This window comes from Toxotes jaculatrix, chromosome 22, assembly GCF_017976425.1.
Source record: "Toxotes jaculatrix isolate fToxJac2 chromosome 22, fToxJac2.pri, whole genome shotgun sequence".
NCBI classification, from domain to species: Eukaryota; Metazoa; Chordata; class Actinopteri; family Toxotidae; genus Toxotes; species Toxotes jaculatrix.
In genome coordinates, this window is record NC_054415.1 from 16,841,601 (window position 1) to 16,869,045 (window position 27,445).

Consider the following 27,445-nt stretch of genomic DNA (forward strand, 5'->3'; position numbering starts at 1 on the left):
CCTGCCAGCCATGACACGCACTTTAAAAAGAGAAGGAAAATGTCGCCTGGTCCCGGAGCAGAAGAGGAGGCGTCGTTCAGCGTGAGTGAAGTTCTTTCTAATAGCTCGGCTGATGTGGGATCGGCTCTGTGTTTGCTGCCGCAAGTGCGTTTGCGCGCTTGTGTTGTGCCTGGTAGTGTGCTGTTCTAGTGAGGACCCGCATCTCTCCGCTGTTGGAAAAGTGTGTGTTGTGGCGGAGAAAGCGCAGTATTCCTGCAGGGAGGATTGTTGATCCCGTGCCATGTGCGTTTTTCTCGCACTCTGCGTTCGCCAGTGTGTCCGCATTCCAGGTGCTGTTGCGCACATAGAAATTGAAGTTGAAATAAACAAGTGGGGAATAAGGGCCTCCGCTCCGGAGCTTGAAAAAGCAGTGTGTTGATGTTCATGCACGGTGCTCCAGGCTTGACTGGAAACATCCCGCCCCCCTCTTTTTAACAAGCTCAACCTGAAGCTCTGCGTCCACATGTGCCAAGAATTCACAGCAAGTTCACAAAATCAGTCACAACCACTGAGTGTGACACTTATTTGATTTGATTATAATCACCAAAACAAGTTGTATAATAAAGGATGAATTCTGATTATGAATCAATTCCCTAATGTAATGGATTGATGGGTTATAAATATGAGTTAAGGCAGTTTCCTGGCTGTGAACAAAACTTAAGAGCCTGTAGTCTGATGGCTTAATAGAGCCACCCAGACTCTGTATTTCAGTAGGAAAACAAGAAACCCACCTGCCTTCTGCTGTGGCCATACCCATACCCCCCCCCCCCCAACTCACACACAAACAGCACTCAGCATTTTGCTGATTCATAACAGGGCAGTCACATCTGTGCGTGTATATGACAGGGTTCCAACCACCTCTAATTTTGGCTGCAGTTTCAGTCTCAAGCAGTGAAGCAGCGAGGGGAAATAATTGACCGTGTTAATGCAAGTGGTTCTTCCGGAGAGATGCTCACCAGCTGTTGGAGGCTGACGCTCAGATAGGGGCCAACTGGAGGAAGCACCAGTTTATGGAAAAGGCTGTCCTGGGGAATAGGGGAGAGGAAACCCAGGTTAAAAAAAAAAAAAAGTTTGTTTATGACATAAATTCACGTGGCGTTGAATATGACGATATGAGGAAACTGCAGTCGACTTACTCACCCTCATATTAATATCCACTTTTATTCAAATCAAGGAAACAACGCTTGATCCACTTTTGAATCATCTTGTAATCATCATGTAAGAATCAAACTGACCTTCACCCTTCATTATTCTTCCCCTCCTTGGTTAACAAGATTACAACCATTTAACCTACAAACCACACAAAAACAATTACTATTCCACTCTGAAACATTTGAAATTAGGGCTGAAATTATTAATTGATTAATTAGTCAGTTGCCCAAAAAATAATTGGCAACAATTCCGATAATCACTTTGGTGTTTTAAGTCACTGATGGAGCAGAAATGCCAAACTTGTTCCAGCTCTCCTGCCATTTTTTTCCCTTTTTTTTTGTTTTATTGCATTTAGAACACAGTATCTTTAACTTTGAGATCATAGGCACAAACAAGCTGGAAACACCGCACTGAAATATTTTCACTTTATAAAGTTAATATGGCGAAGGTGTTAGCAAGATAGCAGACACAGATTTAGTAGCATTAGCATTCTTCTGACGCCGTCTCTGGTGTTGTGTGCTGAGTATTCCAGTATTCCCTCTGTTTTAGTTCTGTTTTTGGTCACTACCAACTCCTTAGGGAAGTATCTGGCTGTTAGCTGCTAAATGCTGCTAAGAGCAGTTTTAATTTACTGTAAAAATAATCAGAATGAACACAAGTACTGTCAAGAATCTATTTAAATATGGATTTACTTCATCATTGCACAAACAGAATAATTCAAAAATTTTGGGCCCCATCTGAAGGGTCAGCAGTTTCCCTACTTGAAGCTATTCCTTGCATAATATTGAAGGAATAGTATGTATTAGCTTAGAATCCAGGGAAAATAATGTGTAACAGCCAAATAGTGACTCTGTAAGTCTTTATGAACCAATAACAAACCTGTGACCTTTTTTTTTCTCAGTGTGATTTTTTTGAAAATCTAAACCAAATAAATATATTTTTCTTGAATTGAGGAATTTTCCTGTAATTCTATTGGTTAAAAAAAAATACAAATGTGCCCTGACAAGATGGTGCAAGGGTAACTTTGCTGTCCACTAGCACTTGCATGATAATGAAATTTGCAATAATCTTGCGGCATTAACCAGTAACTAGCATTAATTCTGCTGTTTAGCCACATTAGCCCCGAATAAATCCATCAGCCTTTTGAAGCAAACTTTCTGAGCTACTAAAGCTGTTATTTCCGCCCCTTGAGAGCATTACTTGGCAAACGTATATGCACAGAATTCCACCAATGAGCTTGAAACTCAGATTAGTGACATGCTTGAAATGGCTGTGTAAGAAGAGTCCAGCCATGGCCTGCCTGTATTTGTGTGTATGTGTGTGTGTGTGTTCCTGTTTATCTGTGTCTGCTTTTGTGGGGGCATGCATGCACTAAGACAGACTTTCCCATCTGCGTCACAGACTGCGCGTGACGTCTGTCAGATGTTGACACTCGCCTTGTCTCAACAAATAGATCTGTTTCTTTTGGATATAAATAAGCATGTGTTGTTTTCATCGTTTCCTCCTCTACCTTGTGTATAAATGGCTTTGCCTGACACCAGTTTCATTTTCCCCCCTCTTCCTTCTAATTCATGCAGCTAAAAACCTTCCTCCCTCCATCCTTTACAAAATCTTTGACTCTGTCTCTTCGTCCTTTCTCCTGAGCAGCAGGAAAAAATCTTTGCTATTTGTAGCCTCAGCATCAGAGGCTAATCTTTTTTCCTTTGGTGTGCATTTGTTGAATAATTGAAGTGAAGGGTGCGTGTTTGTTGTTTTGTTTTTCTTTTTTTTTGTCTATGAACTATGTGCTAGCCAGCTGTGAAAGTTGTATTTCCGCTGGGTTTATGTGGTCATAATTAGCAGCTCCCATGTGACTGGGTGTGTGTGTGTGTGTGTGTGTGTGTGTTTGAGCTTGTAAGTGACAGCACGCCTGTGAGCGGGGATGTGCTTGTGTTTACATGACAGCCGACCAGAAAGGGAAGTGACGCAGGAGGCAGCAGAGGGGTGAGAGCTGCAGACATTACACTGCTGCAGAGGGAGGTGGGGGGAGAGAGAGAGAGAGAGAGAGAGAGAGAGAAGGGGAACGAGCAGGAAAACCACAGACAGATAAAAGAGTGAGACAGGAACAAAGAAACTAATGAGTGATCACTTTCTTCATTGCTGCTGTGGATTGTAAGATGGTTGCCCCTGCCTCTGCTGCCTGATCCACCGTAAACAGATGCAAACATATAGTAAATTAATCAGCGTTCCACGTAGGTTGGGCAACCACACATTTGATTATGAAATGTGTTTACCCTGCGTTCGACATAAAAAGTAGTGAGACAGGCTTTGTTTGTCCAGAGCTTTGCCAGTTCCAGCTCTGAGCCAACCTTCCCCGCTCGCTATTCGCAGTGACCTCATCATCTTTCGTGGGCCAGCTGCCCTCCCAGGCTGGAGCAACTTTCTTTGGCTGTCAGGAGTCTTTCATAACAAACCCTCGGTAATGGACACTCCTCAAATATTTCCTCTGCAAACGACAGGCTTCCTCAGGCATGGGAAAGAGACATGGGAAGATGGTTCTCAAAGCAGCTCATTTTAAAAAAAGGCCCCAATGAGCCATCTGAAAGAATGTATTATTCAGGGGAGTGGTGGAGGGAAAATCTGTGTACTCACCTTCTCTAGCTGACAGTATTATTGAAACTGGACTCTTCTATGGCTACCCAGCATATTACGCTAAAGCCTTGCTAACGAGCCAAACAATATCACAACTTGAACCTCAGTCATGGAACTTCACACTTGGTGGTGTGTCAGCCTTTGTCTTGAGGATGGTATAAGAGCAAAAAAAAATCCAAAGAGCTTATCCTCTGTGGAGCACGACTGGATGTACAGAGTAAACTTCATGGAAAGCTGCCTGGATGTCCTCTGGAGAGCATGAACGTTCTCAGCAAATTTCAGAGCCATACTGGTAGATTATGAGATACAGAACCTACAGCACCTAAGTTCATATTTTGACCGGTGGTAGAAAGAAAATCTCACATGCTCAAGAGTCTGACATTGAATTTTTATGACCTTTATTTACTGAAGGAAACTCCACTGAGAGCCTGGTTCTCTTCTGCAGGAACACCCTGACCACACTCACACACTGAATGTGTATTCACACCAGGAAGCTACTGCAGTCTGACCTGCTGGCCACTGAGCAACCCCACAGTTTGGTGTTCAGTGACTTTCTCAAGGGCACCTCAGTGGTGGTAGTGGGAATCAGATTTGAAAACCTGGGCCTGTTGGTGGTGCTAGAGGAAAGTTGGGCAGGGAGTCACAGAAATCAGGAGACTTCATTCTCTGACATCATGAAAATAAACTCTGACTTATCACCTTTTCATTCACTGTGTGCCTTCTTGATGAAAACTTGTGATCAAACTGTGAATGGAGCTGGGATGGTCAGAGGTGAGTGGCAGATTGCATTTTTAAGGAGGCCCGCAGGATGGAGGATGAGTTGGCGAGGAGAGTCTGGCCCAGTACCAGGCTGTTTGGCATACAACCGGCCTGGGGAGGACGTGAAATGAAACCTCAGCAGAGCACGGATACTGGAGGAGAAAACTGTCTGTGTCTTTATTAGAGAGGAAGGCAGGGAAGAAACAGAGAGTGATAAATAAAAGGAGGGAGAGCAACAATATTACAGTTTATGTCCTTATTTTGTATATGTTTCTTTTTACTCTACTTCCTTTTATTTGGCTGAGCTGCTGCACTGTAGGAACATCAGCTCTGGCTTTAACGAAGATCTTCTGCAAGCAACCCACAATCCATATGTCTGCTGTTCCCAGCAAGGAAAGCAGAAGGTAGGGAAGGAAGGTGGGGGATGGGGTGGTGTGGAGGTTAAAGATATATTACACAGAAATCTTTAAGAAGAAGAAAAAGTGATGCTCTGGGTCATAAATGTGGTGTAGGCAGAAGAGACCCCCCGCACTCCAGACACACATACAAAAAGAAAAAAACACACACACACACGCTGTTCTTGTTTACTCTGGCATCCAGAACAAGGCATTCACAACTGCTGAGCATGACCAAGACATCTCTGCCACCAGGAAGTGTTCACAGCAACAGAATGGAGAGAGGAGGATCTATTTCAAAAGGCTGCATGGTGAAGTGGAAACACACACACACATATATATAAATAAGTTAAATTCATACATACCGAGTCCACTGTATAAAATGAAAGGAAAGAGGTGTCAAGGACCAAAGAGATAAGGGGAGTTAGCTGGAGAAGGCAAAGTTTTGAAGAGATCAGATATAGAGATTTGTTTTTAAAATAACAAAGAAAGAGTTGCAGAAGAGGAGAAGAAAGTCAGAGGGGGATAGAATTTCCAGGAGAGTTTGGGATGGGAAGTACAGACATGGATGGCCATGGAAAGTTTTGACTGGATATATATAATAGTAATGGCACAGTAATAGCACAATAATAATAAATAATGATGGATGAATGGCATAGATGTGTCAGTTTCAGGGTCCTGGTAGCATTCAAGCTGTCTCATTATCAGAAGCACCTGTACTTTGTCTACTATGACAACTCAAAATGTGTCTCATGTCCAGATTTATACTAAAGAAAAAGCTTTATAAGGGAATGTTTAGAAAAAAAAGAAAAAAGAAATGGAAAAGAAAGGTGGATGACAGAGTTTAAGATAGAGCTGTGTCGATAAAATCGATTCTCTTATTCTCATTTTGTAAAGATCGATTCGTACGTGCTCGCGTACGAACTTGCGTCATTGAATTCACGCATGCGCTCATGGTGTGAAGCTACCAAACAATGAACATGGCATCAGACAGTACGCAGTGCTTACTGTCCGATGTAATTTAGTAATGCCCAAGTTTGCACTTTTTTATTTTTAACGTTAACTAAGCATTTCTTACTGTCCGACGATGTTCATTGTTTGGTAGCTTCACACCATGTGCGCATGCATGAGTTCGATGACGCGAATTAATACGTGAGCACGTACAAATCGATCCTTACAAAATAAATGAGAATAGGAGAATCGACTTTATCGACACAGCTCTAGTTTAAGATGATATGTGGATAGGGTGGAGATGACCGGAAGGGTTGTTGAATTAAGAGAGGTGTGTTATTTGAAAAGAAGATAGCTGGGGGAGAGATTGTTGAACATGTGTGGTAACTGGTCTGTTTCCCACTTCAACTTTTTATTCCTGCCAGAAACAAGCTGTTTCCACAATGTGTAACACACGCACACGCACATATATGTTTTTTTCTAAAGGCTATACAAAGGCAACTGGACTTGCTTGAGGTTCTTGAAGACGTTTCACTTCCCATCCGAAAGGCTTCTTCAGTTCTAACTGAGGTTACAAGTCACTCAAAAGAGGACGTGGCCTTCAACACCACTTATCAGCTACTTATAATGTACTCTTGGGATTCCTCCCCAGACAGGTCTACACTCATTCACACCACGTCCCACCATCCAATCATGTGAGTCATTACAGTCACATGAGCCATGGTGTGAATGGGTGTTGATCTGTCTGGGGAGGGATCCCAAAACTGCGTGTGGGTGGTAACTGGTGTCCTAGGCCACCTCCTCTGTTGAGTGATGGCTGGTTTCACACCACTTTTAAACCATTGGTCTTAAAATAAGAACATTATTGTCCTCAAATCTGTGTCCCTTGTTCTTAAAATGTAATGCGACTCTAGGCCTAAACAACTCTCAAGGTGTGAATGACACCATAGTAAACTAAACACCTGGATTCCCCACCAGCCCGTTAAAACCGAAGAAACTTTTTGGATGAGACATGAAAATGTCTTCAAGAACCTCAATCAAGTCCAGTTGTCTTTGTGCAGCTTTTAGAAATACGATGATCTGGATGATGGATACACTGCAGTTTAATACTCTAGACATGTGGGCACTGTTGAGCCAAAGTTGCTAGCTTGCTTGAAAGTTTTCCCGCAGTCTTTGGAACAGAATTTAAAGCTAAATTATGTAACATTTGAAAAAAAAGTAATAATTATACATCTTCCTCGGACAAATGAAGAAAAGTTCAATTCAGAAGAGACAGAGCAGAATTCATTACACTCAAGCGCTTTTGTTGTTACTGCCTTACTTGGTCTGGTATGACCGTTTGTTTGTTTTGGCTAATGTCAGATAGATAATGTTGCTGTTAACTTGGCATGACTGAGTCAGTTAAATGACTCAATGACTCTATATTTGAACATATCACAGAAAAACATTTTACTGGTTTTATTACAAAAGCAAGACAAGAGTGAGGCTAATTGTTCCACACCAGAGACATTGTAGTTTTCTACTTGTGAAATGTCTGTGAAGATTCTCGGTCATCCATGGTATTTCCAAAAACTATACAAAGGCAACCTGGAAGTCACCTGGATTGTCCACCAGTCGGTTGGAATTGAAGAAGCCTTTCAGATGATAGGTGAGGTAACTCAGAGGTGGGTAACTCAGAGGATGAGAAGCTAGTGGATATTAAAAAAATGAAAAGAAAAATTTATGTAAATATTTGTCAGAAAGGTAGTTAGCAAGGTAACAGTTAGATTGTTTTTAATAGCTGGATAAGTGAGGAGGTAGTTGGATTGGAGTTAGTCAAACAGGAGATAGTTGTCAGGGGAAGTGCAGACTGCTAAAGCTCAGCTAAGTAGGCCAAAGGCAGTGGGGAGTGTCACATGAACCAGCGCTGCTATGTTAGCCATTCTCCAGTGTCCTGTTCAATCACAGAGGGGAAGAGAGACACAGAGAGAGTGGGAGAGAGAGTGAGAGTGTGTCATATATCCCATGCTGCTTGACGTCTGTGCGTGACACTCTAAGCCACACCACTGAAAAGGGGAGGTGCTGATTTCCATTGGTCTGGAGATGGCATTGACCTTCTCTTTAACCTCTTTAACCAGCACTGAAGGTCAGTAGCTGAGCCAAGGGCCGACGTCCAGCTGTTATCTGAGGTCACGATGGCCGCAGGAAGTTCGACCCGGTCTTCAGTGCCACGGCAGCCTGTGGCAACAAAACTCTGACAAGGCTTTTTGTCGTCTCTTCCGCCTGACATGCTCTCACCACCGCCTCCTCCACCTCTTCCCTTGACACTCTCTCACAGCCTTCACACCCTGCAAGCCCTCTAAAGTGAAATACATCCCCAAGGCAACAGAAGGCGGTGGCGGGGGGGGTGGGGGGGGTGGTGAGGGGTCAAAGAACAGTTGTGAGGTCAGAGTGATGAGTAGGGAACAAAAAACAGAGAACGCTTCTGTATTTGCTGGTGGATTTCTTCCTGTCTGTTTGTACATCCGTTTTCTGGGAGAGTTTATTGGGTCTGTCATTTGTCTTTGTCAAACGCCAGGAGGAGGAGTAGGAGGAGGGAGATTGCTCTCTCCACAGCACCTGTTTCCCAAGTAACTGGAACCAAACCAAATGACCAGCCATACCAGTTCACTCTGCAGGTGGAAGTGCCAGGGTTACGTGGGGATAACGCAATGCCTCGGGTTCCTGCGAATTCAACAATAACAGCACACAGAGGGCTTTGTTTCTCAGAAAGCTCCTTGATGTGGTGGTGGCGCTGCCGATGTTGTAGTGTTTTTATGTACACACATTCATTCCTCAACCACATCCACTTGTACATGTTGATGAGCAATGCAAGCTCTCCTCTTCCTCACTGGCTTTTTTTTTTTTTTTTTTTTAACGTCACAGTCGCTGGCCTAGATTGTTGAAAATGGACCTGGAACACTTGCCTTTTATAGCCTTTCCCCTGCCTCTCGCTGATGAAACAGCAGAGCACCACTTCTTCATTCCCCACAAAAAAGTTCTACTGCCACTTGACTTCATGCAGAACAACAGAAAAGAGCCTGAGCTGCTGCTTTTTACAGGCCACAGCACTTCTTTTCCATCATGCTGAGTGGTTTTAGTCTCTCTGTGCTGAGAATGTGGTCATCTGTGGACCATTCTGGAATAACAAAGCATTTTGTAATGAAACACAAACACCAACTTGTGGCATTCTCACCGTGCCGAAGACACCGCAGGAACAGAGACTGACACTGTTAATACACACTTGCACGCTGCTGTGCTCCCTAAATTATGCCACACACACACACACAAGATCAGACTTTCTTAATGAAGTCACTATTACCTAGTTTATCCACCACTGATGAGTTGATTTTAACTACATGTATTGATCATAATTCTTTAATAACCAAATTTCAAATGCTCAAGGTTTCTTCCTGTTAAAAGGGAGTTTTTCCTTGCCACTGCCGCCTTAAGTGCTTGCTCTGGGGTCAGGCTCTTGGTCTCTGTAAAGCGCTTTGAGACAATTTTGATTGTGGAAGGCGCTATATAAATAAAATTGAATTGAAATTGAAAAATGCTAACTGATGTGTTAATGTTAAATAAAAAAACAGTATTGGTATCGGTATTGGAGAACTTGTCAATGCCCTCAGGTGGACAAACTGTCCACCTATAATGATTGATCATCCGGTGTACCCTGTTTCCACGTCCAGCATCAACATCACCATTCTCATCATTCATGTGAAGTGGTATCTTTTCTCTTTAGTTCCTACATGCTCCTCCATGTTGACCAACTGCCTGTCTGACTGTGTGTGTCTGCTGTGTGCTGCTCAGCAGGTAGTGGAATGGTAGAAAAACAGATGCCTGCTGCTGCAAATAAGGTTGACGAGAGCAGTGAGAATAGATCAAAACATTAAAGCTGCTGTAGTCGCCCATCCTTTCCTCAGTTCCCACGGCAACACGTGGCTGGTGCTTACATAACAGCAGCACTTGTGTGTGTGTGTGTGCCTGTGGCTGCCCCCAGGGCTCTGGAAATCAAACAGGAAACTGAAACAAACTGAAAGCTGCTTTCAGGTCTGACTAGACTTCAGGCTCATGCAAGTGCATTATTGATAGTGTTAGCACTGATTGCACCTGTGGCATGAATACATCCTTGTGTGTGTGTACTTGTATGGCTACACAGTGTGTGGACATTGGGGAAAGTGTGGACATTTTGCCTGGTCTGCACTTTCTAACCTTTGTAACACCTTAAAATGGCTGTTTGAGAGTTCAGGTTAGAATTGGGTTTTGGTTAGGGTAAGGGGTTAGGGACTGCAATATGTCAATTAATGTCCCGACAACTAATGTAAGACAAGAATGAGTGTGTGTTCTCAGTTTACCTTAGTGCAGTCTTTTTTGTTTCCACTAGATGGAAACAATGTGCAAGGAACAAACAACTGGTGTTTGCTGTGGTTTCCGTCAGTCCATTGAGGTGTTGGGTGAGTATGTCAGTCCCAGCTCCTGAGGTTTAACATTTTTACAGCTTCTTCCTCTCAGGGTGAGTAAATGTGCTGTTTCACTCTATAAGTGTCCTTGCTGTTGTTAGCAGTGTGAATGTGGATTATTTTATGATTAAACAGTCAGATGGAAGAGTGTGTGGGAGTGTCAGATGAAACCACACACACACACACACACACACACACACACACACACACACACACACACACACACACACACACACACACACACACGCACACCATGGCCTCAGATCCCCTCTAATGGCATCAGGCAGGCCTTAGAAGGGGAGGCCAAAGTGCTGTTCATTTCAATTAGAGACATGTCAAGGAGCAATCCCACGCAGCGTGCCTGCCCTCATCCAGCTCATTTCATATTTATGAGGGAGAAATGTAGGAATACACACTTACAGAAATTAGAACTTTGCTTGGGCTACTGAAAGTGTTTACTCAGGAAAAGCTGGGAGCATATTTGTTGTTAAAAGCAATGATGGTAGGTGCTGCGTGCGCGCACGCAGCACCTACAGTAAGCTAGCTCCATTCTTCAGAGCCCTCTGGACCCCTCAGGAGGGGGGATAACTGGGTGTAACAGTATCAGACAGAGCTTTGAAAGACGTTATTCCAAGTTGTCTTGTCTTTGCAACCTGCACCGCTTGTGTCTGCTTACACTTTCAAAGTGGACTAAATATATTCTGGAGGCCCCGGCACTGTGCATCACATCCTTGGGGCTGCCATTTACTCACAGGACTGCCTGAGAGTCCTCTTTCCTGTAAAATGTTTCCTGATGGTAGAAGGTGGCTATTCCCTAAAATGATTGATGTTGGCAGGAAGTGTGAGCCGGTCGCAGGTTGAATATTACTTTGATTACAATATAATTAAATACATTTCTTTCACCATGAAAAAAAGAAATATTAAAGATATTAAAATGAGGTTTTGGCATGTGAACCCTCTACAGGACTGGGTCTCAGGATGTCTACTGCTAAACCAAGATGGTGACATTGGTGAACATTATAACTGCTAAACATCAGTATGTTATCACCATTGCCACCATTAGCATTTAAACAAGCTGACATTTAGCATTTAGCTCAAAGCACCACTGTGCAGCTAATCTTTCAAAACCCGCTAGCTTGTTTACAACCCATCTTATCTTATGTGACTGCACTTTTGGTAGCTGCTCCATTGCCCCGTGAACTTTTTGTATTCCACGCTCTCGATAATTACTTTTGTGCAATTTTATCACAAACAATGGCACTGGTGCCCCTAGCTATAAAAATGAAAGTTAAGCTACAATAAAACCATGGTTTTCCAGTTAGGTACTACCATCAAATAAATTAGCTAATTTAAAGCTTTCGGTGTATCACTCAGCCTCATCTTGGTCAGGAATATACCCTCACTGAATGCATTACACTTTGGGGTTTTGTTGCTACAGTCTGGTCTGGCAAGGTCATAGCAAATGGTGGCTAATGCTAACAAAGTAAAGATAGATGATATTATGTAACTACTGGAAAAGATTTATTTCCTTTAGACCATCATTGCTGTCCTGTGTTTAAACTTTATACATCATCAAGGTTTTGTATCTGATGTTTCTGTGTTTGACCAGCACTCAGGGATCTGCAGGGATCTGCACCTGAATCAGTTCTAAATATACTATACTATGTCTTTTACTGACTCACTTAACTAACTTTGTTACTCTTTTCTACTTGTTTTCTTACTTTAAAACTGTGACCATGATCTTTCCTTTACCTAAGCAGATACAGTGTGTTGTTTTGGAAGGCACTTGCAAGCTTAGTTATTTTGTTGAACTTGTTGTCAGATAGAGTTTGCTTGTAACTACATTACGAATCTCTAAATGCTTGAAATGTCTTAAAAATTGTCTACATGAAATATGGAAAACATGTACTGAGCATGAAGTACCTGTAGTGACTAAATCTTCCTGCTGATTGAATCTGATGTTGAATAATATGAGTTTCAGCTAAATGGTTAATAGTTGAACTGTTTTTTTCCTGGTGTGACATTTCATGCGTCCAAGTCAATGTGTGACTGAGAGCTATTTATTTTGGTATCATTTCCTCATTGCAAAGAGTTAGAGGTGGAAGTGACCTGTGAGCTGTTATAACTTGGCTGCTAGGATAATTTCACCCGAGTCATGCTGACACAGAGGCGGGGTGGTGTGAGGAGTCTGGAAACTGAAAAGAAAAGGAATGACTAAAAAAAAAAACTGAGTCAGAGTGAAATTGGCATATGCACATGTAGCTCAAAGGCCTTAGTCAAATGGAAAGCCAAAGCTGCAGCATATTAATCTCTGTTTTCCTGATCTCTCGACATGATTGGTTCTGAATTGGCCTTCAGTCGTACTCTGGATGGTCTGGATCCACAGGTTTTCACCTGACTCAGTCCACTCAGAGAGTCAGTAGCACTATCTCTTATGGCATGTTACCATGGGAACTTCAAAGGGGATGTCCGTGGTGAAGCACACAGGAGCCATTTTATAATGAACCGACTTTTATCGTCTCTATTGTCTGTGGGAAATATAAACATGCCTTGACTGTAAAGAGAGAGAGAACAGAAGAGAGGGAACAGGACACTGAGCATGTTTGGATGGAGGAACAGTTTCTAATGTCTTTACATTCTTAATGAGAGTTGTTCTGTCCCTGATCCCTTTGTCCACAGACACTGACATGTTAAAAACAATTCATCGTGCTCTGTCAAGAACAAAGGACATTCAAAAAATCCTTTAAAACACAAACTCACAATTTTTTAAACAGGCAGTGAAAATAAGTACTGAACACAATGCTTTCATATCATCAGTTGCCTATCTCAACCCAACCAGTGAAGGGAGATGGCCCCACCCACCCTGAGTCTGGTTCTGTTGGAGGTTTCTTCCTGTTATGATTATGATTTGGCCTCAGCTCCTCCGTTACAAGCGCATCACGCGCTGTGTGTTGGGGGGGGGGGCACCAAAACAGCCTAACAATCATCAATCATAATAATCATAATAATGAATTAAATTTAACATGAAACACAACTACAAAAGGCAGCATTACACCATTATAAGCAGTAGGATAACTTACATTAGTTAAAATAAAAAATTAAGGTACCAACATGCTCCTTCTCTATTTTATTTATTTATTTATTTTTGAAACAGGATGGCAACACTGCTGCAACTATTTTGGAGAGAATAGCCCCAGTAAGAAAGAGAAGAAGACAAAAACAGGAAGAAATTGTAGGATAATGCTCAAGCATCGCTTTTAGGTTTGTTTAAAAATGTTATAAAATACTGGAAAAGCAGCTTGACGTAGCCTAAGTATGCAGGAAACATCTTATTCCAAGTAGCTAACAGTAATCTATATCTAATATCACATGTATATGGCTCATAAGTAGTCCAGTATGAACATATAAATCTATGTTTACACACACACATATATATATATATATATATATATATATATATATATATATATATATATATATGTACATATATATGGAATGAAAGTTGGACGTCACTACCGCCATTTTGTGTTTTCGATGGGATTACAGGCTACGAATGAAGGTGACACACCATGAGCGAATCAAATAAAAATTTAGTGTCGGCATTTTTAAGCAATGAGGAGATAAACACACTGGTGACTGTATGTACGGGTCAAAATACAGGTAACCAAATCCACTACCATTCTCCCGATGAAAAAATTTATTCTCTTTTTCATTGTGGAAGACTGAGTGCAGGTCCCCGGTCAGGCTGTTCCCAGGCACAGGACACAGGAGGTAATAACAGAACATGATTTTCAATTTAAATAGTAATAACCCTTCCAGCAGTAGCCATAATCTTACTCTCTTCAAAGCCACCAGACTCCATTAACAAAAATGACAATTTTAACATTAATGCGCTAGGTTACTGTGCGACTTTGATGTCTTAAAGATTGTTGTGTGACTTTGTGTTATTGTGTGACTTTGGTGGTAAAAAGATTTGTTCGGACAAAAGTCACGCAACAATCTTCCACGATGAAAAAGAGAATAAATTTATTCATTGGAAGAATGGTACTGGTTTTGGCTACCTGTATTTTGACCCGTACATACAGTCGCCAGTGTGTTTATTATCTCCTCATTGTTTAAAAGTGCCAACACTAAATTTCAAGCTGATTCCCTTATGGTGTGTCACCTTCATCTGTAGTCTGTAATCTCATCGAAAACACAAAATGGCCATACATTCATTCCATATATTCAAGTTTCATTCCATGTATTCAAGTTTCATTCCATATATATGTGTAATAATTTCCTAAACTGCTTGCCATACAGTATATATATATACTGTGTATATATTGCCAGCCCTATTGGGTTTCAGCACAGACACTATATTTTATGGTGCGAAAATGACAGTGGTCGAGGATGTAGACCATAGAATAATTATTCATGCATATGTAAAAACTGAAGTTTCATTTTGTAGCTGGATACTGTCTGCATCATTTGTGAGTGCTCGGGAAGCTGTAGGCTTTAAAAATGTGTGACCGCCCTCTGGAGACGTATCTAAGTAGCGCATCACATTACATTGCAACATTTCGTAGGCATAGGTACATATTTACTTGTACTGTACTGTTCTTGTTGCTCTTGTTATTGAAGTAGTAGCAGCAGAGTCGTACAAAGAAGTGCATTACTATGGAAGCCTCTGTTCTGTTAGAGCTGTTTATCTGTGTACATATTGCTTTATGCAGTTGCACATTTTGTTTCTGTTTCTCTGATTTTTCTTAGAATAGTTTTCTTTACATAAATTTACGCTCTTAAGTTTAAGTTTAGCTTAAAACTTGTTTTCATTTCCTGTGAATACTAAAAAACCACCTTTCTTGATGCCCACTTAATTCCTAAGGTTTGAGTATCTTGAAAACATATTTAACTCTGCATGTACCATATATGCTACATACACACACAACCAACCAGCATCTCTGAAGGCACAGTAGCATCTAATCAAGTCAATTTTATTTCTATATTGTTGAATCATAACAAAAGTTATCTCCAGGCACTTTTCATATGGAGCAGGTTTAGACTACAAGCTTGAAACATGCTCTCCACTGCGTCTCTGTGTTAAAATCATTATAAACCACCACTTCCTGTGCCTTAATGCTTTATTCATTATCTTTTAGCTACATTTTGGTCTCCACCAGCCCCTGAGGGAAATATCTGGCTCTTTAGTTGCTAAATGCTCCACTATATTCACCAGCTGTTCTCTGGCTGTATCTGTCTCCTGTTTGCTGTTGAGTAGGTTGTGAGCTCTTCTTTGCCACCCTATAACACTCCCCCTATACAGTCCAGTCCTATCAGCCAAGAACAGAAATCTGAGGCTGCAGTGAACACAGACTCATCAAAACTGGACAGTTGAACAACGTAGCTTGCTCTAATGAATCTGGATTTCTGCTAAGGCTGCAGATGGTAGAGTCAGCATTTGGCCTTAACAGCATGAATCCATGGACCCAACATGCCTTGTGTCAAAAGTCCAGGCTGGATGTGTGATGGTGTGGGGAATATTTTCTTGGCTCACTTTGGGCCTTAATACCAGTCAATAATGGCCTGAATGCCACAGTCTGAGTATTGTGGCTGTTCATCCCTTTATGGCCACAGTTTACCATCTTCTAATGGCTACCTCCAGCACAATAATGCTCTATTGTCACAAAGCAAAAGTTTTGGAGATTGGCAGCACAAATGATGTGATGAATCATGTCAATGTGGAGAAGAATCTCAGTGAGTATATTTCATATAATTGCAAACATACACTTTAATTTGGGGTTAAACCCACATTGAAGCAATATTTGATCTTGAAATTTCTCGACTTTCAGTTCCTCCTGTAGGTGTGAGGTGATTGACAGGAAGTAGAGCCTAAAATAATGCAGCACTGATATGAAAACACTTATCAGGCTTGATTAAATACTGAGAAAACAGAAACTCGACTGATGGCCCATATTACTCTGGTGATTTTTAAGTCTATTGAAATTAGTTCTTTTATTGTTGTTGTTGATATGATCAGCTAAGCCTACAATTGATGTTATTTTTTTCAAATTGGAAGAATGTTTGTGAAGATAGAGGCTGCCTGGATGGCCTGGTGGATTACAAAGATTGTCCTGGGATCAAGGTTATAGGCCAAAGTCCTGGATACACCTCAGTCCTCCTTGTTGATCAGTGGCATGAGGTAAATCAAGCAAGATAAAGTGTGAAGCCACTCTAGCAGACCCTTTGTTGAATGGTCCTGCTTTTACCTGGCCCTTTACCATCTCAACTTTGAACAATAGCCCTCAGATAATTTAAATATTGAGTCCAGTATCAGTCCGTGCTTTTTTCCAAGCTTTTCTTTAGTGTTTAGTGTTTAGTGTCTTAGTGTGCCTGTTTCTTGTCTACTTTCATTTTTGTTCTGTCCTTGGTTGATTTTTTAGTGTTTTGGCAGCATGACTCTGAGATTCAGAAACTTTTTTCTCCTGCTCCTGGTGCATTGTTTACACACAAGATCAGCTGCTGGCTCTGAGGCCAACATCCTTCTTGGCCGGAGAGAAGCCCCAAATCCCAGAGGAACTGAGGAGGAGATGACGAGGATGCAGAGCAGGAGTGAGAAGACGACTGAAGAAGCGACGTTTTAAACCCTGTGTCCCCGCGATCATCATGGGGAACGTCAGGTCACTGGCAAACAAAATGGACGAGCTGGAGGCGCTCACAGGGACCCAGCATGAGTACAGAGAGACCAGCATCATGTGCTTCACGGAAACGTAGCTGCACGGACTGATACTGGACTCAAATGTTATGATCGCTGGATTCCACTCAGTGCGAGCGGACTGGGACACCACTGCGGCCGGTAAGAAGAAAGGAGTGGGGGTCACCGTGCTCGTCAACAACAGGTGGTGTAAATCGCAGCATATCCACATCAAGGAGCGCGTGTGCAGTCCAGACGTGGAACTTATCCCCTTAACGCTCCGACGGCCCGCCGGCGGGCCGTCATGCTATTTCTCGGACATGTCTGTGTTTTTTTGTACCTACTGTCACAACTGGCTCACAAAAGTGACAAAGTGGGGAGGCCACACACAATCTCAACAATTCACCATTTTTATTTAGGAAGAATAGGTAGTTGATACCAACAGTTAGCAGGCCAGCCATGTCCAAGACAAATGCCCAGTCATGGCTGCAGCAAACAACAGAGCACAACTGCTGTCTAAAATGCCAGGAGGAGAGAGAGCGAGGCAAGCCTGCTGGGCCCTTATAAGCCTTCTCCAATCTTGCCAACTCAGGTGTGCTGCATGAGTGCAAGTTCAGCTCCGCCCAGCAATCACCTGCACACACACAGCAAAAGAGAACAGCAGCAACACAGCTCCCTGAAAGGCCAACACAGGGCCGTAACACTCCCCCTCTTAGCGAGGACTCTCGACCCTGGACCATTAGCTCTCTCAGGAAGGTACCACTATTAAAACACATCACAGAAAATACATCAGATTCCCAATAAGTGTGCAAACACACAACCAAAATACAGCCTTGGCCCTGAACGGCTCACCAGTTCACAGCTTGACCTTGTGGCACCTTCACAGCCACTGCATCCTCCCACCTCAGCAACCTTGGCGCCTAGGAGCAATTTAAGGGGAAGAAGGAGACAGAGACCACAATGGACAACACAAAAGTCAATTGAACAATATTACTTGAAGTTACACTGGTGCCCTGGACAAAGCATCAGCCATCACATTATCTTTTCCCTTAATGTGACGAATATCTAAATTATAAGGCTGCAAAAACAGGGCCCATCGCATGAGCCTTTGGTTTGGATTCTGTAAGGAGTTTAAAAATGTCAGTGGGTTGTGATCTGTAAATACAGTAAGGGGCATTCCAGAATCTAAATATACATGAAAATGCTGAAGAGCCAGAATTAATGCCAGAGCCTCTTTCTCTACCACTGAGTAGTTTACCTGGTAGGAGTTAAACTTCTTAGAAAAGAAGCTAACTGGATGGTCGATACCTTGGTCATCAGTTTGCAAAAGAACGGCCCCAGCCCCAATATGGCTGGCATCTACATGCAGTTTGAAAGCGTGATCCATCTTGGGAGCTAAAAGAACTGGAGCAGAACACAGCAGACTTTTCACATGGCAAAAGGCTTGCTGACACTGCTGAGACCAAACAAATTTAGCTTTGGCCTTCAACAGGTCAGTGAGAGGGGCCACAACAGAGGAAAAGTTACGGCAAAAGCCACGGTAGTAACCAACAAGGCCCAAGAACCTCATGAGCTCCTTTTTTGTTGTAGGTACAGGGAATGCCTTAATAGCTACCACTTTAGCAGTCACTGGCCGCACAAGTCCTTGACCCACCACCTTGCCCAGATATGTTACTGTAGCTTTGGCAAACTCACATTTCGCTAGGTTAATGGTCAAATTTCCCTGAGCCAAACGTTCAAACAAGGCATGAATACGAGCAACATGCTTTTCCCAAGTGTCACTGTATACCACAACATCGTCCAAGTACACAGCACAACCAGTAAGCCCACTAACAACTAAATTCATTAATCTTTGAAAGGTGGCAGGAGCATTACGCAAACCAAAACCCATGACTGTGTAGGAATACAACCCTGATGGAGTAATGAAGGCAGAGATTTCCTGTGCTCTAGGTGTTAAGGGGACCTGCCAGTAGCCTTTGAGTAGATCAAATTTACTCACAAACCTTGCTGCTCCCACTTGATCAATACAGTCTTCAACACGTGGTAAAGGGAAGGAATCTGGCTTTGTTACAGCATTCACCTTTCGAAAATCTGTACAACAACGTGGAGACCGATCAGATTTTTCCACAAGCAAACAAGGAGAAGCCCAGCTGGAGGAAGAAGGCACTGCAATATTATTGTCAAGCATATATTGTATTTCCTGACCCATTATTTTGCGTTTCTCTTCAGAGACACGATAAAACCTTTGACGAATTGGGCATGCATCTCCAACATCAATGTCATGCTCGATTAAATTTGTTCTCGAGGGGGTGTCACCAAACAAAGATGGATAACTTTGAATCAAATTCGCCAATTCCACCCTCTTCTCAACAGGCAAATGTCCCAATAAACCCTCCAGGTTTTTAAGGGACTCCGAGTTCTTCAAACGACCACGCAGTAACGAATCATCAGGTGCAACCACATCCTCCTCCCCCCCATCAAAAGTTGGCTGCCCCACATTAATAGCTGTCAAAGCTGGACTTGTATCTGGTGAAGAGGAAACTGGCTCACCTTGAGATGACACACGAGCATAATATGGCTTCAGCAAATTTACATGGCATAGTTGATGTCTCTTCCTGCGATCAGGAGTGTTAATCAGATAGTTTTGTTCAGATAGCTGATGTTTCACAGTGTAAGGTCCAACAAACTTTGCTTGAAATGGTGACCCAACCACTGGTAACAAAGCAAGTACTTGATCCCCCTCACTGAACTGGCGCTTCTCAGCATGACGATCATATAAATGTTTCATCCTGACCTGAGATGTCTCCAGTTTCTGTCTAGCCAACAGACCTGCCATATAGAGCCTGTGCCGAAAACCATTGACATAGTCTAATAGGTTTGCTGGGGGGTCATTTGGCAAGCAACCATCACGAAGCACAGCCAAAGGCCCACGAACTTTATGGCCAAAAACTAGGTCGTTGGGGCTGAATCCTGTACTCTCCTGACACACTTCTCTTGCAGCTAGCAGTAACCATGGGAGCCCTTCCTCCCAATCTCTGTTCATTGCAGTGCAATATGAGCGCATCAGTGACTTAAGGGTTTGATGAAACCGCTCCAGGGCCCCCTGACTCTGAGCGTGGTAGGCCGAAGCCTGGTTATGCTTTATATGCAGCTGTTTAAGAACCTGAGCGAACAGATGTGATGAAAAGTTTGACCCTTGGTCACTCTGAATGATCTTAGGAATGCCAAATATGGCAATAAACTGAGTTAAGGCCTTAACAACTGATTTAGCTGTAATTGTTCGCAAGGGATACGCAGCTGGATAACGCGTCACCTGGCACATCACAGTCAATAGGTACTCTGAACCTGACTTTGACTTGGGCAAAGGCCCCACACAGTCAACAATCAAATGCTCAAATGGGTTCTCCACAACAGGGATGGGACACAAAGGTGCAGGCTTAATAGACTGATTTGGTTTACCTGTAACCTGACAGGTATGACATGTCTTTATATAAGCTGCAACATCCCGCTTAAGACGAGGCCAAAAGAAATAACGCAAGATGTGGTTATAAGTTTTCCTCACTCCCAAATGACCTGTCTGATCATGAGAACACTTCAACACCTCATTGCGAAATTTCATAGGAACCACAATTTGAACCACTGGAACTCCCACACAATCAAAACCCTGGGGCACCCACTTACGAACCAATACCCCATCCTGCACAAAGTATCCAAAGGCTGCACTGTTAGCTTCCTGTGTGGGCCGCACCTGGTCAAAGAGCCCTTTCAAGCTGGCATCCGCCTGCTGCTCACTGACAAGCTCCTGCTGAGAGAAAGAGGAGGAATCAGGCATATTCAAACCAAGTTTCATATCATCCACTTCTTCTTGGAATGGAGAGCCACATGGTGCTTTAGACATGGAACGTGTAACTGCACATGCTGGAAACACATCAGGCAACACCTGTTTGGCAGTCACCACTTCTTTCTCCAAAGAAGGAGGCTTAACTGGTGGAGAACCATCAGCCCAAACACGATCTCCAGCCAAATCATTGCCCAAAATCACATCAATCCCCTCAATGGGCAAAGCTGAAATGACACCAAGATGGACATCACCTTCCACAAGACCACAATAAATACTGGCCCTATGCAAGGGAACACACAAAGTGGATAAACCTATCCCTTGCACCAACACACAACCACCAGTATCAGTAGCCTGAGAAAAAGGCAGCAGAGACTCTAAAATGAATGAATCCTTCGCTGCAGTATCTCGAAGAATTTTTACAGGCACTTTCTTATCACTGCCAGAGAGCGAAACGAAGCCCTCAGACACAAAAGCCCCGCAACCAGAATATTTATCAGTCTCAGGTACAACCGGCACTGGTCCCTCATTAGCAACCATTGGAATTTTCACCACTGAAGCAGTGCAAACAACAGGTTTAACATGTTTGCCTCCTGAGCGGCCACCCCTACTTTTCAGTATTGGACACTCAGCTTTCCAATGTCCTTTTTCAAGACAATAATTACAGTCATGACTTGACCCAGCTGAACGAGGACCACGAGATGTTCGAAAAGGCTCAGACCAAGAATTTTTAACAGTTAGGCCAGTAGGTCTGGCAGTAACATTTTCTGAACTGCCCTTTCTCTCAAATTTCCCCACATGAGCTAACACATATTCATCTGCCAATATAGCTGCTTCAGAAACAGTTCTTACTCCACGCTCAGCAATATGAGTGGAAACAACAGGTGGAATACAATCTTTAAACTGTTCCAGCACCATCAAATCACACAGCTCCTTGAAGGTTGTGACTTCTAATGCAGAACATCACCTGTTGAAAAATTTTGTCAGGTCCCTAGCAAATTCAACATGTGACTGCTTTTCTGACTTTCTCCAGGATCTGAAGCGTTGACGATACGCTTCTGGCACCAACTCATATGCCTTTAATACTGCCTCTTTAACTGCTGAATATGTTTGACTGTCCCCAGGACTGAGTGCAGAGTAAGCCTCCTGGGCCTTGCCTGTCAACACAGACTGTAGCATGACCACACAGTCAGCTTCAGGCCAACCTCTTCCATTTGCGACCCGCTCAAAAAGGGAGAAAAAAGTGTCAGGGTCTCTCTCATCAAATTTAGGCAGTAGACGCAAATTATTTACTACATCAAACATTCTTGAACCATGTGGACCTGATTCAGACTCATCTAAACTTTCCTCTGCATTACTTAGTTTTCCCTGCCTGATTAGATCTAAACGATACTGCTCTAAACCCAGTTTTTCCTTTTCTAATGAGTGCCTGATTCGTTCCCTCTCTATGCTTAATTTTTCCCTTTCCATTTGCAACAGCAGCAGCTCTTTCTGTTGTTCGAAAGTTAAAGCACCAGGATTTGACGCAGCCGCACCAACTGCCTGAACTGTAGCTGGCAAAACACCATTTTCAACCAAAGTGGTTTTCAACAATCCTTTAATTTCTTCCTTTAACCGTTTCTCTCCAATATCAACCTCATAGTGCTCAACAAGCTTCAAAAGTTGCTCTTTAGTACAACTATTCAGAAGTTCTTCTGAAGGAAACTGGATAAAACTAGCAACAGTGGCCATGACAGCACATTAATGACTGAGATGCACAATGAATTAGAACAATCCCGCTAACTACCTACTCCAAAAGCTTGCTAAACTCTCCCCTAGTCTTCATGCGGCTAATGACAGTGGGTATTTATGCACTAAAAACCACTAGAGCGAGAAAGGCAACTGTACAACAGCGACCCCCCCGACTTCTAGTGACGTGCTCCCGAGACAACTGCTCTGACTGCTTTCACCGCAACACTACAGAATTTTTCATGAACGAATCCCAAAGGAGAAACGTTCCTTCAACCTACAAGGGAAAGTTCCAATTCTAACAAATGCACTCCCCCCAGCCAATGACTGTCAACATGGCCCACTAATTTCCACAACTGTCTTCCAACAACAGAAAACAGCACCAAAAACCCCCTGACCAACTATTGACCCAAAAACAAACAAATCAAATTAACAAAACCCTTCAAATACATGCAACTGAAATTTAACCAAATCTGAAATTTAAACCTCAAATTTAACCAATAACTAACCTACAACAAACATGAGGCCTCCCCAAACTAGCACTCAGCTAAAAATCAACCACTCAAAGTTCTAATGTGAGACAATACCAACCTCTAACTCACTCTAGGCCACCCCAAAACCTTACTAGTGAAGTTAGAGAAGACACCAGTAATACAAGCTGAGAAACAAAGCATACCAAGCTTAAATCCATACTGCCAAACTTACCAAACAAATGGACGGACGAGCCCCCATTTTGTCACAACTGGCTCACAAAAGTGACAAAGTGGGGAGGCCACACACAATCTCAACAATTCACCATTTTTATTTAGGAAGAATAGGTAGTTGATACCAACAGTTAGCAGGCCAGCCATGTCCAGGACAAATACCCAGTCATGGCTGCAGCAAACAACAGAGCACAACTGCTGTCTAAAATGCCAGGAGGAGAGAGAGCGAGGCAAGCCTGCTGGGCCCTTATAAGCCTTCTACAATCTTGCCAACTCAGGTGTGCTGCATGAGTGCAAGTTCAGCTCCGCCCAGCAATCACCTGCACACACACAGCAAAAGAGAACAGCAGCAACACAGCTCCCTGAAAGGCCAACACAGGGCCGTAACACTACATAACTGCTGCATTTAAGGTGGTGCGCATGCAGCGTATCATTTGAAAGCTGAAAGTCTTATCTTTTCAGCGATATAAACCTTTACAAGATAAAACAACGACTTTAGGTAGAACTAAACCATCTTCTAAAAAACAACAAAGTAATAACTGTCGTCGCTCACTGTTTTTATTTTTTTACTAGTCGCCCTGCGGTTCAACACGCAGCGCAACAACAACAAAAATGGTCTTGTTTTGTCGGGAAAAGTCTAAAGAATCACGTCGAGTTGAAAAATGCGGTCAAAAACATTTCTTTAGGTGCATAAATGATCAAAAGTTGCAATCGAATTTTTCCGACTGAAAACTACAGTGCGCTATTGCTCCTTCGTTTCTACGTTTTGTCGCCTCTGTTTTGTTTTGAAAATTAATACCATGGAGCTTGGTTTGTAGTCCCTGCCCTCTGCTTTTGATTGACACCTCATTTGACCATCCAGGAAGATCTATGGCCCCCCCACAGCCAGAAATAGCCAATGAGCGACTCTAACACGTTAAAGTGCACCGCCCACTCTGACGCTTGTCTTCTCCGCCTATCATATCTTACGCTGAATCTGATCTAATGGCCGTGTAGCCAATGAAATTGCAGTCGCGGGGAAGCGTCACATGTTGTGATTGTGGAAGGAGGAGGGGCTACAAGACCGTGCGTAAACAAATACACTGGATGTCAGCTAGTCGTGCGTACGTGCGTGAAAACAGTAGTGATTTTCTTATGGCTCGGCTCGCTAAAAAGTGCCAGTTCTTTCAGCTCCCCAGGTTCTCCGCAGATGTTTTTTGTTGCTTAAATTGATTTATTAACAAAATAATGTAAAATTACGTGTAAAGTTAATTTTCCTGCGGTCACTCATTTTGTTACCTTCTCAGCGTGTTGTCTCTTTAGGGGCTGTTCTCTCTCTTTCTCTCCTGTGTCTGTAACCCCCGCTACCGCAACACCCCCCCCCCCCCTCCCGGCTTAGTGCGGACACGCCGCACGTCACGTAGTTGACCAATCACGTGAACGAAAAAACAAAAACAAAGCGGCTGCGGCTCCCGTCGTTCACTTCAAAGATGGCCATTGCGGTCGCGACCGACACATCACTTAGAAACAGGAGAGAGCAAAAGGGCCATGTGGCTGTGGGTTTTTGTTCCCAGCAATCAAGAGCACACAGTTTGACCAATCAACTGTCTGAAGACTGAGATCCGTTGATTAACTGCATGGCATGACTTTACTGCATGGCATGCTGAGAATAACGTGATGATGTCATCATCTGCCGCTTATATGGGTCCAGGCCCAGGTTGCGGCCGCCCAGTCCACACCGAAATTCTACGGTGGGCTCACCACCTGTGGGCTCACCACCTGTGGGCTCACCACCTGTGGGCTCACCACCTGGGGAGGTGGAGGTGGTGCCGTCCAGAGTGGGGCTCAAACCCACGATCCTGAGATATTGAGTCTCATGTTCTACCAATTGAGCTAACCAGGCGGCCAAACTTAGGAAGGTGAAATTGTAAATATGTAAACAGTTTGCTGTGAATAGTATGTGATTCATTCACATAAAGGTGTTGATTTCTGACCAGAGCACTTTTTCTGACTAATTTCTTATAATGCAGGTTTAGTTTCAATAGAATAATGAGCATTCAATGTGTTCTCTCTTCCATAACGATTTTTGTACTACTAATTGTGAATATGAATATGAATATGAATATGAATATTAATATATTGGAGGAATCAATATGGAATATGATTCCTCTAAGTGTCACCTTTCATTAGAGCCGTCATTGATGTCTGTATGTTGAAGCATTCAGGAGTTATACACTTGGCACCTGGCGTGCCCAAGAGCTATCCAAAGTGGCCATTTTGGATAGCTCTTGAGAACGCCTGGACATACCCACTGAAAAACCTGTGCAAAACAGTCAATTTTTTGTACAATTGCTATGAAATTTTAACATGGAATGGGTAGGACTTCAGTCTACAGAAATATGTTGTCATCTAATCCTATCCTACAAGCCCAGGTTATTAGAAAGATGCATTTTTAAAAAAAAAATCCAGGCAAGGAAAAAAAAAATTTTTTTTTCTGTGTTTAATATTCTCTTACTCGATACCAGTTACACCTACAGTAGATCAGACTGCTGAAATAAAAACTTTAGAGTGTTACCTTCACAAAGAGACCAAACTTTTGAATGTCCTTCTAAGGGCTCAAGAACAGCTTTGAATTTAATTTGGGCATGTTTTTGACAGGTGTTTTGGGCAAATTAGGCCGGAGTGTTAAGGGGTTATTGCTGTCGGACTTTGTCCATATTATTTGCCACGGGATTTTAAAAACATCATTGCCATCACCGTCTATATTCCTCCGACTGGTAAAGCAGACGCGGCCTGTGACGTCATCCACTCTGTCAATGCCAACCTGCAGACTAAACATCCCAGTGCCTTCATCTTCATCACAGGGGACTTTAACCATGCCTGTCTCTCCTCCAGTCTCCCCACATACCATCAGTATGTCCAGTGTACAACAAGAGACAATAAGACTTTGGATTTACTGTATGCTAATGTCACCAATGCATACACCTCCACTGCACTCCCTCCACTGGGCAAGTCTGACCACAGTCTTGTCCTGCTCTCCCCATCATACACACCTGTGGTTCAGCAGCAGCCAGTCACTGTGAGGACTGTTAGGAAATGGTCTAATGGTGCCATGGACGCCCTGCGTGATGCTCTGGAAACCACTGACTGGCCTGCTCTGTATGAACCACATGGTGACGACCTGGATGAACTAACTGACTGTGTTTCTGAGTACATCAAATTCTGCACGGACAACTCCATCCCCACCAAGAAGGTGCGCTGTTACCCTAACAATAAACCATGGGTGACAAGTGACCCTTCTGAATGATAAGAAGAGGGCCTTCATAGCTGGGGACCGCACTGAGCTCAAGAGAGTCCAGAAGGAACTGAAACACAGTCTGGAGCAGAGTAAGGACAACTACAGGAGGAAGCTGGAGGAGAGACTGGAGAGAAACCAAACCAGGGACGTGTGGAGTGGAATAAGAGCGATCACTGGTTTCCAGAGGAAATGACTACAGGCTTATTCCACTGACCTCTCATGTTATGAAGGTCATGGAGCGGCTGGTGCTGTCACACCTCAGACCCCTGGTGAGCCCATACCAAGACCCACTGCAGTTTGCATATCAGCCCAAGGTGGGAGTTGATGATGCAATAATATACCTGCTGCAGAGGGCTTACAGTATGGGTCATGTTCTTCGACTTCTCTTCTGCGTTCAACACCATCCAGCCGAGACTGTTGAGTGCTAAATTAGAGAAGATGCAGGTGGAGGCTCCCCTTGTCTCATGGATTGAGGACTACCAGACAGGTCGACCAGTTTGTGAGGCTGCAGAGCTGTGAGTCTGTCCTCCTGATGAGCAACACCGGGGCTCCTGAAGGAACTGTGCTGTCTCCCTTTCTATTCACCACCTACACGGCTGAATTCCAGTACTCTTCTGAGTTATGTCACCTCCAGAAGTACTCGGATGACACAGCCATAGTCGGGTGTGTGGAGAGAGGACGGGAGGATGAGTACAGGGGCCTTGTGGAGAGTTTTGTCAGGTGGTGTGGGGAGAATCACCTGCAGCTGAATGTGGCCTAGACAAAGGAGATGGTGGTGGACTTTAGTAGGAGTCAGTCCCCGCCCTCACCTGTCTGTATT

At 43.3% G+C, this 27,445-nt stretch overlaps 1 protein-coding gene across 2 annotated transcripts; it reads left to right on the plus strand.

Annotated features, from left to right (window-relative positions):
- On the plus strand, nucleotides 1-27,445 carry LOC121176566. 2 transcript variants are annotated; one of them, XM_041030659.1, is made up of 3 exons: nucleotides 1-81; nucleotides 10,330-10,399; nucleotides 25,986-27,445. In XM_041030659.1, exons 1-3 carry the CDS (start codon nucleotides 40-42, stop codon nucleotides 26,408-26,410), a joined length of 537 nt encoding a protein of 178 aa, XP_040886593.1. In that variant the 5' UTR covers nucleotides 1-39; the 3' UTR covers nucleotides 26,411-27,445. The 2 variants fall into 2 exon arrangements, with proteins under 2 accessions (XP_040886593.1, XP_040886592.1); XM_041030658.1 differs by having other exon boundaries at nucleotides 26,114-27,445.

Coding starts and splice junctions, on each gene's coding strand:
- LOC121176566 (XM_041030658.1), top strand. CDS start 40: ATGTCGCCTGGTCCCGGAGCAGAAGAGGAGGCGTCGTTCAGC. Junction 82..10,329: donor AAGAGGAGGCGTCGTTCAGC/GTGAGTGAAGTT, acceptor TGTTTCCACTAG/ATGGAAACAATGTGCAAGGA. Junction 10,400..26,113: donor TCAGTCCATTGAGGTGTTGG/GTGAGTATGTCA, acceptor CTGGTAAAGCAG/ACGCGGCCTGTGACGTCATC.